The sequence below is a fragment of the Oncorhynchus kisutch genome, linkage group LG29, assembly GCF_002021735.2.
Source record: "Oncorhynchus kisutch isolate 150728-3 linkage group LG29, Okis_V2, whole genome shotgun sequence".
NCBI classification, from domain to species: domain Eukaryota; kingdom Metazoa; phylum Chordata; class Actinopteri; order Salmoniformes; family Salmonidae; genus Oncorhynchus; species Oncorhynchus kisutch.
In genome coordinates, this window is record NC_034202.2 from 38368612 (window position 1) to 38386058 (window position 17447).

Here is a 17447-nt window from a genome sequence, read left to right on the forward strand (position 1 = left end):
GCCTTCCTGCTCCTCCCCTCTCCTCCTCCTCCTGCCTCCTCCCCCTCTCCTCCTCTGCCTCCACCTCTCCTCCTCCTCCTCCCTCCTCCTCCTCCTCTGTTTAGTTGTCCTGTACTATAGATAGTCTTTAATACTGGTTAGGACTAGCACTGTGTTTCTGCCGACAGGACTGTGTGTTTCTGTGGCTTACTGTAGATTCTCCCTCTCTCTCCACCACACACACAAACAGAAAAGCATGTGTGTGTGTGTGTGTGTGTGTGTGTATTTTTCCAAAGACACTCTGTCATTCCCCCCAGATGAAACTCTTTTCAGGGTGCTGGCCTGTAGCCTGTAGCTGTGTCCCAAATGAATGGGCCATAGTCTGTGACCACTAGCAGTCAGTGTCTTCATTGATCTGTAACTGTAGTACTGCTGCAGTCTGCTGGAATCCATCTCTGCCTCTCTCTCTCTCTCTCTCTCTCTCTCTCTCTCTCTCTCTCTCTCTCTCAGACTCCCAGTTTCCTATAGATATCTTGTCAGTGAAGAGGGACCATGACTTCTTGGACAGGGACCTGGTGGAACCTCTGTGTCGGTAAGAGAACACACAAACACAACATTCTGTAGACTACATTACTTAGAACTAACACCATTCTGTAGACATTCTGTGACATTATAACTGTATATCTTTGTGACATCATAACTGTATCTCTGTGTGACATTAGAACTGTATCTCTGTGTGACATCATAACTGTATCTCTGTGTGACATTAGAACTGTATCTCTGTGTGACATTAGAACTGTATCTCTGTGACATTAGAACTGTATCTCTGTGTGACATTAGAACTGTATCTCTGTGTGACATTAGAACTGTATCTCTGTGACATCATACCTGTATCTCTGTGTGACATCATAACTGTATCTCTGTGTGACATTAGAACTGTATCTCTGTGTGACATCATAACTGTATCTCTGTGTGACATCATAACTGTATCTCTGTGTGACATTAGAACTGTATCTCTGTGTGACATTAGAACTGTATCTCTGTGTGACATTAGAACTGTATCTCTGTGTGATATTAGAACTGTATCTCTGTGTGACATTAGAACTGTATCTCTCTGTGACATTAGAACTGTATCTCTCTGTGACATCATAACTGTATCTCTGTGTGACATTAGAACTGTATCTCTGTGTGACATTAGAACTGTATCTCTGTGTGACATTAGAACTGTATCTCTGTGTGACATTAGAACTGTATCTCTCTGTGACATCATAACTGTATCTCTGTGACATTAGAACTGTATCTCTCTGTGACATCATAACTGTATCTCTGACATTAGAACTGTATCTCTGTGTGACATTAGAACTGTATCTCTGTGACATTAGAACTGTATCTCTGTGACATTAGAACTGTATCTCTGTGTGACATTAGAACTGTATCTCTGTGTGACATTAGAACTGTATCTCTGTGACATTAGAACGGTATCTCTGTGTGACATTAGAACTGTATCTCTGTGTGACATTAGAACTGTATCTCTGTGTGACATTAGAACTGTATCTCTGTGACATTAGAACTGTATCTCTGTGTGGACATTAGAACTGTATCTCTGTGTGACATCATAACTGTATCTCTGTGTGACATTAGAACTGTATCTCTGTGTGACATTAGAAACTGTATCTCTGTGGACATTAGAACTGTATCTCTGTGACATTAGAACTGTATCTCTGTGTGACATTAGAACTGTATCTCTGTGTGACATCATAACTGTATCTCTGTGTGACATCATAACTGTATCTCTGTGACATTAGAACTGTATCTCTCTGTGACATCATAACTGTATCTCTGACATTAGAACTGTATCTCTGTGTGACATTAGAACTGTATCTCTGTGACATTAGAACTGTATCTCTGTGACATTAGAACTGTATCTCTGTGTGACATTAGAACTGTATCTCTGTGTGGACATTAGAACTGTATCTCTGTGACATTAGAACGGTATCTCTGTGTGACATTAGAACTGTATCTCTGTGTGACATTAGAACTGTATCTCTGTGTGACATTAGAACTGTATCTCTGTGACATTAGAACTGTATCTCTGTGTGACATTAGAACTGTATCTCTGTGTGACATCATAACTGTATCTCTGTGTGACATTAGAACTGTATCTCTGTGTGACATTAGAACTGTATCTCTGTGTGACATTAGAACTGTATCTCTGTGACATTAGAACTGTATCTCTGTGTGACATTAGAACTGTATCTCTGTGTGACATCATAACTGTATCTCTGTGTGACATCATAACTGTATCTCTGTGACATTAGAACTGTATCTGTAAACATGTTTAAGGACTGCTGGGGCAGGAGGCTAGCCTAGTGGTTAGAGTGTTGGACTAGTAACCAGAAGGTTGCAAGTTCAAATCCCTGAGCTGACAAGGTCTGTCGTTCTGGCATTTAACCCACTGTTCCTTGGCCGTCATTGTAAATAAGAATTTATTCTTAACTGACTTGCCTAGTTAAATAAATGGTAAAAAATTTGAACTGTATCTTGGTGACATGAGAAATGTATCTCTCTGTGACGTAAAAACGGTGTCTCTCTGTGACGTAAAAATGGTGTCTCTCTGTGACGTAAAAACGGTGTCTCTCTGTGACGTAAAAACGGTGTCTCTCTGTGACGTAAAAACGGTGTCTCTCTGTGACGTAAAAACGGTGTCTCTCTGTGACGTAAAAAAGGTGTCTCTTGGTTGTTTCAGACGTCTTAACACTCTGAACAAGTGTTGCTCCATGAAACTAGACGTCAGCCACCCCAGGAAGAAAGTAAGTCATCTCTCCATCTTTCCTGTCTGTTATTATCTCCAAACCGACATGAATGTCTGCTGGTAAAGAGATGATCTGAATGAATGTCTGCTGGTAAAGAGATGATCTGAATGAATGTCTGCTGGTAAAGAGATGATCTGAATGATCTGAATGAATGTCTGCTGGTAAAGAGATGATCTGAATGAATGTCTGCTGGTAAAGAGATGATCTGAATGAATGTCTGCTGGTAAAGAGATGATCTGAATGAATGTCTGCTGGTAAGAGATGATCTGAATGAATGTCTGCTGGTAAAGAGATGATCTGAATGAATGTCTGCTGGTAAAGAGATGCTCTGAATGAATGTCTGCTGGTAAAGAGATGATCTGAATGAATGTCTGCTGGTAAAGAGATGATCTGAATGAATGTCTGCTGGTAAAGAGATGATCTGAATGAATGTCTGCTGGTAAAGAGATGATCTGAATGAATGTCTGCTGGTAAAGAGATGATCTGAATGAATGTCTGCTGGTAAAGAGATGATCTGAATGAATGTCTGCTGGTAAAGAGATGATCTGAATGAATGTCTGCTGTAAAGAGTGATCTGAATGATCTGAATGAATGTCTGCTGGTAAGAGATGATCTGAATGAATGTCTGCTGGTAAAGAGATGATCTGAATGAATGTCTGCTGGTAAAGAGATGATCTGAATGAATGTCTGCTGGGTAAAGAGATGATCTGAATGAATGTCTGCTGGAAAGAGATGATCTGAATGAATGTCTGCTGGTAAAGAGATGATCTGAATGATCTGAATGAATGTCTGCTGGTAAAGAGATGATCTGAATGATCTGAATGAATGTCTGCTGGTAAAGAGATGATCTGAATGAATGTCTGCTGGTAAAGAGATGATCTGAATGAATGTCTGCTGGTAAAGAGATGATCTGAATGAATGTCTGCTGGTAAAGAGATGAGATGAAAAATGCAAAATGCTGGAGACTCAAATTCAGAGGATACGGGGCGTGTACTTTGCAGGGTCAGAATGAAACAAAATATATTCTGCCACCTTGTGGTAAGTTATGGATATAGCACCATTCAACGAGTAAAACCAATGTTTTTGAACACACAGAACTGACTTTGACAATAACAGGCCCATGTTTAAACTCCAACAACAGGCCCATGTTTAAACCCCTATAACAGGCCCATGTTTAAACTCCCATAACAGGCCCATGTTTAAACCCCTATAACAGGCCCATGTTTAAACTCCCATAACAGGCCCATGTTTAAACTCCAACAACAGGCCCATGTTTAAAACCCCCATAACAGGCCCATGTTTAAACTCCAACAACAGGCCCATGTTTAAACTCCTATAACAGGCCCATGTTTAAACCCCTATAACAGGCCCATGTTTTAAACCCCTATAACAGGCCCATGTTTAAACCCCTATAACAGGCCCATGTTTAAACTCCAACAACAGGACCATGTTTAAACTCCAACAACAGGCCCATGTTTAAACTCCAACAACAGGACCATGTTTAAACTCCAACAACAGGCCCATGTTTAAACCCCTATAACAGGAGGAGGCAGGTAGTCTAGTGGTTAGAGGAGGCAGGTAGTCTAGGGGTTAGAGGAGACAGGTAGTCTAGGGGTTAGAGGAGACAGGTAGTCTAGTGGTTAGAGGAGGCAGGTAGTCTAGTGGTTAGAGGAGGCAGGTAGTCTAGTGGTTAGAGGAGACAGGTAGTCTAGTGGTTAGAGGAGGCAGGTAGTCTAGTGGTTAGAGGAGGCAGGTAGTCTAGTGGTTAGAGGAGGCAGGTAGTCTAGTGGTTAGAGGAGGCAGGTAGTCTAGTGGTTAGAGGAGACAGGTAGTCTAGTGGTTAGAGGAGACAGGTAGTCTAGGGGTTAGAGGAGGCAGGTAGTCTAGAGGTTAGAGGAGGCAGGTAGTCTAGGGGTTAGAGGAGGCAGGTAGCCTAGTGGTTAGAGGAGACAGGTAGTCTAGGGGTTAGAGGAGGCAGGTAGTCTAGTTGGTTAGAGGAGACAGGTAGTCTAGGGGTTAGAGGAGGCAGGTAGTCTAGTGGTTAGAGGAGACAGGTAGTCTAGTGGTTAGAGGAGGCAGGTAGTCTAGTTGGTTAGAGGAGACAGGTAGCCTAGTGGTTAGAGGAGGCAGGTAGTCTAGAGGTTAGAGGAGACAGGTAGTCTAGTGGTTAGAGGAGGCAGGTAACCTAGTGGTTAGAGGAGACAGGTAGTCTAGTGGTTAGAAGAGGCAGTTTAGTGGTTAGAGGAGGCAGGTAGTCTAGTGGTTAGAGGAGGCAGGTAGTCTAGTGGTTAGAGGAGGCAGGTAGTCTAGTGGTTAGAGGAGGCAGGTAGTCTAGTGGTTAGAGGAGGCAGGTAACCTAGTGATTAGAGGAGACAGGTAGTCTAGTGGTTAGAGGAGGCAGGTAACCTAGTGGTTAGAGCGTTGGTCCACTAACCGAAAGGCTGCTAGATCGTATCCCCGAGCTGACAAGGTAAAAATCTGTCGTTCTGCCCTGGAACAAGGACGTTAACCCACTGTTCCTAGGCCGTCATTGTGAATAAGAATTTGTTCTTAACTGACTTGCCTAGTCAAACTAAAAATAATGTGTTATGCAGTAGTACAGACCAATATACTATATTCCCTCTCTGTCTATAATCCCTCTCTCTCTATACTCCCTACCTCTCTATACTCCCTCCCTCTCTATAATCCCTCTCTCTCGATACTCCCTACCTCTCTATACTCCCTCCCTCTCTATACTCCCTCTCTCTCTCTATACTCACTCCCTCTCTATACTCACTCCCTCTATATACTCCCTCTCTATACTCCCTCTCTCTATATACTCCCTCCCTCTCTCTATACTCCCACCCTCTCTATTCTCCCTCTCTCTCTTTACGCCCTCCCTCTCTATACTCCCTCTATATACTCCCTCTATTTACTCCCTCTATATACTCCCTCTATATACTCCCTCTATTTACTCCCTCTATATACTCCCTCTATATACTCTCTCTATATACTCCCTCTATATACTCTCTCTCTATACTCCCTCTCTCTCTATCTATACTCCCTCTATATACTCTCTCTCTATACTTCCTCTCTCTATATACTCCCTCTATACTCCCTCTATATACTCTCTCTATATACTCTCTCTATATACTCCCTCTATATACTCCCTCTATATACTCCCTCTATATACTCCCTCTATATACTCCCTCCCTCTCTATACTTCCTCCCTCTCTATACTTCCTCTCTCTCTATACTCCCTCTCTATACTCCCTCTCTATACTCCCTCTCTATACTCCCTCTATATACTCCCTCTATATACTCTCTCTCCAGACTGATGATTCAGACGACGATGACCCGCTAGCCATCAGTAAGAGATGGACCTTTGAATGGAACAGCCGGCGCTGGTCCCGCCTCCAGGACATGCACTTCCTGCTGGGCTCGCCCAATGAGAGCAGTCCTGAGGGGTGCCAGGGGGAGGGGCGACTGAGGAGCACAGTGAGCAGTGAGAGCGTCCTGACGGACCTGAGTGAACCAGAGATCACGGATATATCCTCTCTGCACAGTCAAGACTCTCTGGGAGCCATGCTTCCTGACTCTGTCTCTATGGTCTCACTGGCAGGACCCTACCAGGTTAGTCTGTCTTCAGGTCTGCTTCCCAAATGGCACCTTATTCTCTATGTATTTGTGGTATATAAATTATCTTCGGGATCGGTGTCCCTTCCACGGGACGGTTGAGCTAACCTAGGCTAATGCGATTAGCATGAGGTTGTAAGTAACAATAACATTTCCCAGGACATAGACATATCTGATATGGGCAGAAGGCTTAAATTCTTGTTAATCTAACTGCACTGTCCAATTTCCAGTAGCTATTACAGTGAAATAATACCATGCTATTGTTTGAGGAGAGTGCACAGTTTTTAACATGAACAGTTATTAATAAACACATTAGGGATGCATGGTTTGTCTAAAACGAAGTCTAAAACGTTGCACGTGCACTGCTGCCATCTAGTGGCCAACATCTAAATTGCACCTGGGCTGTAATAATACATTATGGCCTTTCTCTTGCATTTCAAATGTGGTACAAAAAAAATACAAAATAAAGTTTTTTTTTTCTTCTTTGTATTATCTTTTATCAGATCTAATGTGTAATATTCTCCTACATTCCTTTCACATTTCCACAAACCTCAAAGTGTTTCCTTTCAAATGGTACCAAACAATATGCATATCCTTGCTTTAGGGCCTGAGCTACAGGCAGTTAGATCGGGATTTCTGTTTAGGAGAACATTTCAAAAAGGGCCGGATCCTTAAGAGGCAAGACGCAGCCATTTTGTTTTTGCGTCAAGATTAATAACAGAATGAATTGACATGTGCATTCCCATAATGCACTTTGACCTGACCCTGGTACGGCAACGAGACGCTCTTCCTCCCGGAGAAGTCTTGCCCGTTCCAAGACCTCCTCCGTCACGTTGGACAGCTCCCGTCTGGTGTTCAACCTTCCCATGTCACCCTGCTCCCCTGTAGACTCCGCTGGCTTCCTGTCGAAGCTGGCGTCCACTACAAGACCATGGTGTTTACCTCACAGAGCAACGAGAGGAAATGTCTCTACCTACCTTCAGGCTATGCTCAGACCCTACATCCTAACCCAAACTCTCTGCTGTCTCTGGTCTCTTGGCTGTGATAGGTGGTTGAGACAACCACCTATCTTAAGAAGAATGCACTACAATAAGGGACTCTGTATGAGAAAGAGAGTCTGCTAAAGGACTAACATGTCAATGTAAATGAATGGTCATTGTTAATAAAGTTATTTAGGTCAAAACAATACATCATCCACCTTTTTTAAGTCTGAGATACAGCGCTGAATGATTCCCAGTAATCGCTTGTACTATAAGCAACTCAAAGAGTTACGTATCTTTTAAACGTGTAAAACATTTCAATGTGTCATATCACAAAATGAACACTGGACATCATGTGTTTATATTGCACTACTGTCTTTTTCACGTCACAACAGTTCTGTCTCTTCAAGTGTCTACATTTTTATTGTGCTGTACACAAGTTCAGTGAAAAGTATTTATTTTCCCAACAATGTAGTAATCAGTATACTGTATAATACTATAAAATAAATGAAAGTAAAGTGGAACTTAAAACCACTGAATATAAACATCTTTAAGGGCTGTAATGGTCTGAAGACCCTGTGAGAGGGAATGGTACAAGCCGGACTGTTTCATGTCTGAGCTTCAATGTCCTTCTCTCACCTGTTACAGTGTCATTGTGCCCCAGTGTTTTGTCCCATGTTGACCCCTGATCGTCAGTCATGTCAGCTGTGTCGATACGATACTGGACCTGTCTGTTGTGTGACAATCCAAAGCTTTCTTCATGACATTTTTTTTAAATGTCTGAACATACCTCTCTACCAGCCATCTGAACATACCTCTCTACCAGCCATCTGAACATACCTCTCTACCAGCCATCTGAACATACCTCTCTACCAGCCATCTGAACATACCTCTCTACCAGCCATCTCTACCAGCCAGTCTGAACATACCTCTCTACCAGCCATCTGAACATACCTCTCTGCCAGCCATCTGAACATACCTCTCTACCAGCCATCTGAACATACCTCTGTACCAGCCATCTGAACATACCTCTCTACCAGCCATCTGAACATACCTCTCTACCAGCCATCTGAACATACCTCTCTACCAGCCATCTGAACATACCTCTCTACCAGCCATCTGAACATACCTCTCTACCAGCCATCTGAACATACCTCTCTACCAGCCATCTCTACCAGCCAGTCTGAACATACCTCTCTGCCAGTCATCTGAACATACCTCTCTACCAGCCATCTGAACATACCTCTCTAACCAGCCATCTCTACCAGCCAGTCTGAACATACCTCTCTGCCAGTCATCTGAACATACCTCTCTACCAGCCATCTGAACATACCTCTCTACCAGCCATCTGAACATACCTCTCTACCAGCCATCTGAACATACCTCTCTACCAGCCATCTGAACATACCTCTCTACCAGCCATCTGAACATACCTCTCTACCAGCCATCTGAACATACCTCTCTACCAGCCATCTGAACATACCTCTCTACCAGCCATCTCTACCAGCCAGTCTGAACATACCTCTCTGCCAGCCATCTGAACATACCTATCTACCAGCCATCTGAACATACCTCTCTACCAGCCATCTGAACATACCTCTCTGCCAGCCATCTGAACATACCTCTCTACCAGCCATCTGAACATACCTCTCTACCAGCCATCTGAACATACCTCTCTACCAGCCATCTGAACATACCTCTCTACCAGCCATCTGAACATACCTCTCTACCAGCCATCTGAACATACCTCTGTACCAGCCATCTGAAACATACCTCTCTACCAGCCATCTGAACATACCTCTCTACCAGCCATCTGAACATACCTCTCTACCAGCCCATCTGACATACCTCTCTACCAGCCATCTGAAACATACCTCTCTACAGCCATCTGAACATACCTCTCTACCAGCCATCTCTACCAGCCAGTCTGAACATACCTCTCTGCCAGTCATCTGAACATACCTCTCTACCAGCCATCTGAACATACCTCTCTACCAGCCATCTCTACCAGCCAGTCTGAACATACCCTCTCTGCCAGTCATCTGAACATACCTCGCTACCAGCCATCGAACATACCGTCTCTACCAGCCATCTGACATACCTCTCTACCAGCCATCTGAACATACCTCTCTACCAGCCATCTGAACATACCTCTCTACCAGCCATCTGAACATACCTCTCTACCAGCCATCTGAACATACCTCTGTACCAGCCATCTGAACATACCTCTCTACCAGCCATCTGAACATACCTCTCTACCAGCCATCTGAACATACCTCTCTACCAGCCATCTGAACATACCTCTCTACCAGCCATCTGAACATACCTCTCTACCAGCCATCTGAACATACCTCTCTACCAGCCATCTCTACCAGCCAGTCTGAACATACCTCTCTGCCAGTCATCTGAACATACCTCTCTACCAGCCATCTGAACATACCTCTCTACCAGCCATCTCTACCAGCCAGTCTGAACATACCTCTCTGCCAGTCATCTGAACATACCTCTCTACCAGCCATCTGAACATACCTCTCTACCAGCCATCTGAACATACCTCTCTACCAGCCATCTGAACATACCTCTCTACCAGCCATCTGAACATACCTCTCTACCAGCCATCTGAACATACCTCTCTACCAGCCATCTGAACATACCTCTCTACCAGCCATCTGAACATACCTCTCTACCAGCCATCTGAACATACCTCTCTACCAGCCATCTCTACCAGCCAGTCTGAACATACCTCTCTGCCAGTCATCTGAACATACCTCTCTACCAGCCATCTGAACATACCTCTCTACCAGCCATCTCTACCAGCCAGTCTGAACATACCTCTCTGCCAGTCATCTGAACATACCTCTCTACCAGCCATCTGAACATACCTCTCTACCAGCCATCTGAACATACCTCTCTACCAGCCATCTGAACATACCTCTCTACCAGCCATCTGAACATACCTCTCTACCAGCCAGTTTGAATCTGGGTTTCCTGGCACGTTGGTGGAGTGCAGAATTCTGCTCTGGCTCACAAATGTCTGGAATTGATTTTAACATTGTCCATTACGATTTGCTCAGACAAACTGCATGATGAGAACAACCTTCTCAGTCTGGTATCATGTATTGTCTATGTTTATTTAACCTTCATTCAATCTTTATTTAACCTTTATTTAACTAGGAAAGCCGGTTAAGAACAAATCATTTTTTTACAATGACGGTCTACATTGGCCAAATCCGGACGATGCTGGGCCAATTGTGCACCGCCCTATGGGACTCCCGATCTAGGCCGGTTGTGATACAGCCTGGAATGGAACCGGGGTCTGTAGTAACGCCTCTAACACTGAGATGCCTTGCCTTAGACCGCTGTGATACAGCCTGGAATGGAACCGGGGTCTGTAGTGACGCCTCTGACACTGAGATGAGGTGCCTTAGACCGCTGCACCACTCAGGAGCCCCTGTGAAGTGATTTGTGACGTTCTGAACACTTCTAACTATTTAGAGTGGGAGTCAACCACTATCATACACATGTTGTTTTGAAACGGGCCTACAACGTCTGTGTAAACCTTTCTAACACTCACCAGGGAACTCCCAGGATGCAACGGGACCTGTCATTGTGTTTTCTGATCCACTCCACTTCTCCGTAAAGGGTTTGGGACACTATTTGCCAGTGCTTCCATTTCCACAATACCCTGATGTCCCGTGAGAATTTATTTTAGCGCTGCCCTTCACAGTTTTGTTGGAAATATTACTCTAGGTGTCCCGGTAGACACAACCTTGTTCCACTGACAGCTCTCCTCTGTGTGTAGAATGATTTCAAGTTTTCTTCAAGGCCAACCCTCCATGATGTATTTGAAGACGTTTGAGAGCTTGCTGTCTGTCTGTGTTGCTCTGGCTACTTGTTTAGCGTTCAGTGGTGCTTCCTGGAAGTTCTCTGTTCTGCTTCCTGGAAGTTCTCTGTTCGGCTTCCCGGAAGTTCTCTGTTAGCTTCCTGGAAGTTCTCTGTTAGCTTCCTGGAAGTTATCTGTTAGCTTCCTGGAAGTGATCTCTTAGCTTCCTGGAAGTGATCTGTTCGGCTTCCTGGAAGTGCTCTGTTAGCTTCCTGGAAGTTATCTGTTTGCTTCCTGGAAGTGATCTGTTAGCTTCCTGGAAGTGATCTCTTAGCTTCCTGGAAGTTCTCTGTTCGGCTTCCTGGAAGTGCTCTGTTAGCTTCCTGGAAGTTATCTGTTAGCTTCCTGGAAGTGATCTCTTAGCTTCCTGGAAGTGATCTGTTAGCTTCCTGGAAGTGATCTCTTAGCTTCCTGGAAGTTCTCTGTTCGGCTTCTTGGAAGTGATCTATCAGCAGTGTGTGGATGTGAGCCGACACTGTCTCAGCTCTGGCATCACTGATCTCAGGTCAGGGAAAGAGGGAGAAACGTTGCTGTGGAGTTCTGATTTGCGATCAGCAAATCTACACACAAGGCACACACCAGTCTATATAAGGTGCCACAGTTGACAGTGCATGTCAGAGCAAAAACCAAGCCATGAGATCAAAGGAATTGTCTGAGGAGCTCTGAGACAGGATTGTGACGAGGCACAGATCCGGGGAAGGGTACCAAAATATTTCTGCAGCATTGAAGATCCCCAAGAACACAGTGGCCTCCATCATTCTTAAATGGAAGAAGTTTGGAACCACCAAGACTCTTCCGAGAGCTGGCTGCCCGGCCAAACTCCACAATCGGGGAGAAGGGCCTTGGTCAAGGAGGTGACACAGAACCTGATGGTCACTCTGACAGAGCTCCACAGTTCCTTTGTGGAGGTGGGAGAACCTTCCAGAAGGATAACCATCAGTGCAGCACTCCAGCAATCAGGCCTATATGGTAGAGTGGCAAGACAGAAGCCACTCCTCAGTAAAATGCACGACAGCCCACTTGGAGTTTGTTAAAAGGCACCTAATGGACTCTGACCATGAGAAACAAGATTCACTGGTCTGATATAATCAAGATTGAACTCTGTGGCCTGAATGCCAGGGGTCACGTCTGGAGGAAACCTGGCACCATCCCTACGGTGAAGCATGGTGGTGGCAGCATCATGTCTGGAGGAAACCTGGCACCATCCCTACGGTGAAGCATGGTGGGGCCGCATCATGCTGTGGGGATGTTTTTAAGCAGCAGGGACTGGGAGACTCTGAATGTCCTTGAGTTGCCCAGCCAGAGCCCGGACTTGAACCCGATCAAACATCTCTGGAGAGACCTGAAAATAGCTGAGCAGCAATACTCCCCATCCAACCTGACAGAGATTGAGAGGACCTGCAGAGAATAAGGCGAGAAATTTCCCGAATACAGGTGTGCCAAGCTTGTAGCGCCATACCCAAGACGACTCGAGGCTGTAATCGCTGTCAAAGGTGCTTCAACAAAGTAACAAAGTTCCCTCCATGTATGTGTAGATTAATGAGGAAAAAAACAATTGAATCAGTTTTAGAATAAGGCTGTAACGTAACAAAATGTCGAAAACGTCAACAGGCCTGAATACTTTCTGAATGTATCCAAGAGTTACCGGGACAACATCAATGTGCGTGTGTTCAGGTTAGTTGAGGTAATTGATATAATATGTACATGTATGTAGGGGTATAGTGACTATGCATAGATAATAAACAGCAAGTAGCAGCAGTGTAAAAACGGGGGGGTAAATGCAAAGAGTGTGGAGTAAATGTAGTCTGAGTTTTTATTCCTCTGGTTGCACATTCTATTTATGTATTCTTTATTTCCAGCCCCCAAGAGACCTGTCCCACTACAACTCTCTACCAATCAAAAGCAGCCGTCACGGCCAGGGAGGGCGGAGTCCGGCAAAGGCCTTCCTGCGTCGCATGGAGATGATGCGTACCTGGGGGCCGTCCTCCAAGAGGAAGTCAGGAAGTGGGCGGGCGCCGCTCGTCATCAGTGGGCCGGTCCTACATGGGGAGGAGCCCCAGGCATTACAGATGCTCCACTGTGTTCCCATCAATCAATCAGAGGACAGTCCTCATCCTCCCTACCAATCAGATGACAACTCGTCCCATATCGCCCTCGGTAATGGCAGCAAGGGCCAATCGGTGACGAGCGGTGTGAGTTCCATGCGTCCCTGTGTGAAGGAGTCTGTCTCCAAGCCTAAAAGAGGAAGTATGTACCTGGAAGACATGGAGCTGCTCTCTGGCGCCCCCCATGTTCGGAGGACTGAAGCACAACAGAGCCCGTTCAGCAGGAACCACTTCCGTTCATACGAGGACCTGCTGGTCCACATCCCCAAGAACCACAAACCAGGCACCTTCCCCAAAGCCTTGTCTATAGAGAGTCTAGCCACAGCCACCAACCACCAGCACCAGACCCCTTTTCCCTCCCCACTCCACCCCAGCAAAGGCTCCCCCTGGACGGGTACGGTTCTGTCCAAGAAGCCTCCCTGTCCTGGAGCTCCACGGGGCAGCAGGGTGAGTGTGTATGACAACGTCCCCGGGTCTCACCTGTACGCGTCCACAGGTGACCTGCTGGATGTGGACCGAGACGATCACCTGTTCCCCCACCTGGATGACATCATCAGTCACGTCAGCGGCCTGCAGCAGATTGTAGACCACTGGAGTCGCAGCATGCTGACGGAGGGTGGGGTGGGGGAGGAGGGGGAGGCAGGGGAGGGAAAGAGGGGTGAAGATGAGGGGGAGGGGGACGGGGAGGGAGAGGGGAGGACCACGCCCAGGGAGGGGGAGGGAGAGGGGAGGACCACGCCCAGGGAGGGGGAGGGAGAGGGGAGGACCACACCCAGGGAGGGGGAGGGAGAGGGGAGGACCACGCCCAGGGAGGGGGAGGGAGAGGGGAGGACCACGCCCACTGAGGGAGAGAGAGACGGGGTCTCCCTGATTGACATAGAGTCTACAGGGACCAGAGAGAGGAGAGACTCTGGAGTAGGAGCTTCCCTTACCAGACCACGGTGAGTGTCTGTCTCTCGAATGTAACTTTTATGTATACTGGTCAGTCTCTCTGGTCAGTCTCTCTGGTCAGTCTCTCTGAGTCTTTTGTCTTTAATTTCTCTCTCTCTCTCCCCCCTCCCTCCCTTCCTCCCTCTAGTCTGCGGTGGCCGAGCTTCCGCCTCTCTGAAAATCTGCGCCAATCAGGCTCCGCGCTGCAGATCAGTAGCCAATCAGCAGGCCAGCTCAGCCTGCTCCAGAAGTTCTCTCTGCTCCGACTCACAGCCATCATGGAGAATTACTCCATGTCTAACAAACACGGCTGGACCTGGTAGGTACACACACACACACACACACACACACACACACACACACACACACACACACACACACACACACACTGCACACACTGCACACACTGCACACACACTACACACACACACGCACACACACACACACACACACACACACACACACAAACACACACACACACACACACACACACACTGCACACACTGCACACACTGCACACACACTACACACACACACGCACACACACACACACACACACACACACACACACACACACACACACACACACACACACACACACACACACGCTCACCTCCTCTACATTCTCTCTCCATTGCCCAGGTCTGTCCCTAAGTTTATGAAGCGTTTGAAGGTCCCTGACTACAAGGAGAGAAGTGTGTTTGGTGTTCCCCTCATCGTTCACACACAGCGCTGTGGTTACCCTCTACCTCTTTGTCTACAGCAGGCCCTGAGACATCTCAGGACGCACTGTCTTGACCAGGTATATACACACACACACACACGCATACACACACACACCCACTTTGCCAAAGCACAGCCCCCACACCACTAGAGGGATATCAACAGACCATCAACTTACTACCCTGAGACAAGGTTGAGTATAGCGAGATCTCCTCCACCACACAAAGACCGAGTTGTGAAGGTGTGAAGTCTCGTATACTGGCATTGAGACAGTAGTGTAACTATCTCCCTCTACTCCTCTCTCCCTCTCTCCCTCTCTCCTCTCCCTCTACTCCTCTCTCCCTCTCTCCTTCTCTCCCTCTACTCCTCTCTCCCTCTCTCCTTCTCTCCCTCTACTCCCCTCCTTCTCTCCCTCTCTCCTTCTCTCCCTCTCTCCATCTACTCATCTCTCCTTCTCTCCCTCTACTCCCCTCCTTCTCTCCCTCTCTCCTTCTCTCCCTCTCTCCATCTACACATCTCTCCTTCTCTCCCTCTACTCCCCTCCTTCTCTCCCTCTACTCCTCTCCCTCTCTCCCTCTCTCCTCTCCTCTCCTCTCCTCTCCTCTCCCTCTACTCCTCTCTCCTTCTCTCCCTCTCTCCTTCTCTCCCTCTACTCCCCTCCTTCTCTCCCTCTCTCCTTCTCTCCCTCTACTCCCCTCCTTCTCTCCCTCTCTCCTTCTCTCCCTCTCTCCTTCTCTCCTTCTCTCCCTCTACTCCTCTCCCTCTCTCCCTCTTTTCTCCTCTCTCCCTCTCTCCCTCTCTCCCACTACTCCTCCTTCCCTCTACTCTTCTCTCCCACTCTCCCTCTCCCATTCTCCCTCTCTCCTTCTCTACTCCTATCTCCCTATCTCCCACTCTCCCTCTCTCCCATTCTCCCCCTCTTTTCCTCTACTCCTCTCTCCCATTCTCCCTCTCTCCCACTCTCCCTCTCTACTCCTCTCTTCTTCTCTCCCACTCTCCCTCCTCATTCCTCTCTCTCCCCTTCTCCCTCTCCTAGGTGGGTCTGTTCCGTAAATCTGGTGTGAAGTCTCGTATCCAGGCGTTGAGAGAGGAGTGTGAGACCAGTCCTGACAGTGTGTGTTACGAGGACCAGTCAGCGTACGATGTAGCAGACATGGTTAAACAGTTCTTCAGAGACCTTCCTGAACCTCTACTGACCAGCAAGCTGGGAGAGACCTTCCTACACATCTACCAGTGTAAGAACACACACTCATGGAAGCATGCACAGGGGCGGCAGGTGTGTGGTTAGAGTGTAGAGGCGGCAGGTAGCCTAGTGGTTAGAGTGTAGGGGCGGCAGGTAGCCTAGTGGTTAGAGTGTAGAGACGGCAGGTAGCCTAGTGGTTAGAGTGTAGAGGCGGCAGGTAGCCTAGTGGTTAGAGTGTAGGGGCGGCAGGTGTGTGGTTAGAGTGTAGAGGCGGCAGGTAGCCTAGTGGTTAGAGTGTAGAGGCGGCAGGTAGCCTAGTGGTTAGAGTGTAGAGGCGGCAGGTAGCCTAGTGGTTAGAGTGTAGGGGCGGCAGGTAGCCTAGTGGTTAGAGTGTAGAGGAGGCAGGTAGCCTAGTGGTTAGAGTGTAGAGGCGGCAGGTAGCCTAGTGGTTAGAGTGTAGGGGCGGCAGGTAGCCTAGTGGTTAGAGTGTAGAGGCGGCAGGTAGCCTAGTGGTTAGAGTGTAGAGGCTGCAGGTAGCCTAGTGGTTAGAGTGTAGAGGTGGCTGGTAGCCTAGGTTAGAGTGTAGAGGCGGCAGGTAGCCTAGTGGTTAGAGTGTAGGGGCGGCAGGTAGCCTAGCGGTTAGAGTGTAGAGGAGGCAGGTAGCCTAGTGGTTAGAGTATAGATGGTGGCAGGTAGCCTAGCGTTTAGAGTGTAGAGGAGGCAGGTAGCCTAGTGGTTAGAGTGTAGAGGTGGCAGGTAGCCTAGTGGTTAGAGCGTAGAGGAGGCAGGTAGCCTAGTGGTTAGAGTGTAGGGGAGGCAGGTAGCCTAGTGGTTAGAGTGTAGAAGAGGCAGGTAGCCTAGTGGTTAGAGCGTAGAGGAGGCAGGTAGCCTAGTGGTTAGAGCGTAGAGGAGGCAGGTAGCCTAGTGGTTAGAGTGTAGGGGAGGCAGGTAGCCTAGTGGTTAGAGTGTAGAGGAGGCAGGTAGCCTATTGGTTGGAGTGTAGAGGAGGCAGGTAGCCTAGTGGTTAGAGTGTAGAGGTGGCAGGTAGCCTATCAATTACCACTGAGTAGTACATCCACCATTTTTGCAACACAGAAATCATTGTATGTTCCTAATTCTCCTGCATCTCTCTCTCTCTCTCTCTCTCTCTCTCTGTAGATGTCCCTAAGGAGCAGAGGTTGCAGGCCGTGAGGGCGGCCATCTTGCTGATGTCAGACGAGAACAGGGAAGTGCTCC

At 47.2% G+C, this 17447-nt stretch overlaps 1 protein-coding gene across 1 annotated transcript in view; it reads left to right on the forward strand.

The window, feature by feature from the left end:
- Positions 1–473: 473 nt before the first annotated feature.
- stard13a (StAR related lipid transfer domain containing 13a) overlaps positions 474–17447 on the forward strand; it is a 23957-nt gene continuing 6983 nt past the window's right edge. The window contains exons 1-9 of the mRNA XM_031808738.1: positions 474–571; positions 2726–2789; positions 6105–6404; positions 13130–14033; positions 14166–14316; positions 14454–14624; positions 14948–15107; positions 16065–16263; positions 17370–17447. The exon at positions 17370–17447 is cut by the window's right edge and continues 136 nt beyond it. Of these exons, the coding sequence (XP_031664598.1) occupies positions 2757–2789; positions 6105–6404; positions 13130–14033; positions 14166–14316; positions 14454–14624; positions 14948–15107; positions 16065–16263; positions 17370–17447 (1996 nt within the window). The 5' untranslated portion in view covers positions 474–571; positions 2726–2756. The remainder of the gene's footprint in view (positions 572–2725; positions 2790–6104; positions 6405–13129; positions 14034–14165; positions 14317–14453; positions 14625–14947; positions 15108–16064; positions 16264–17369) is intronic.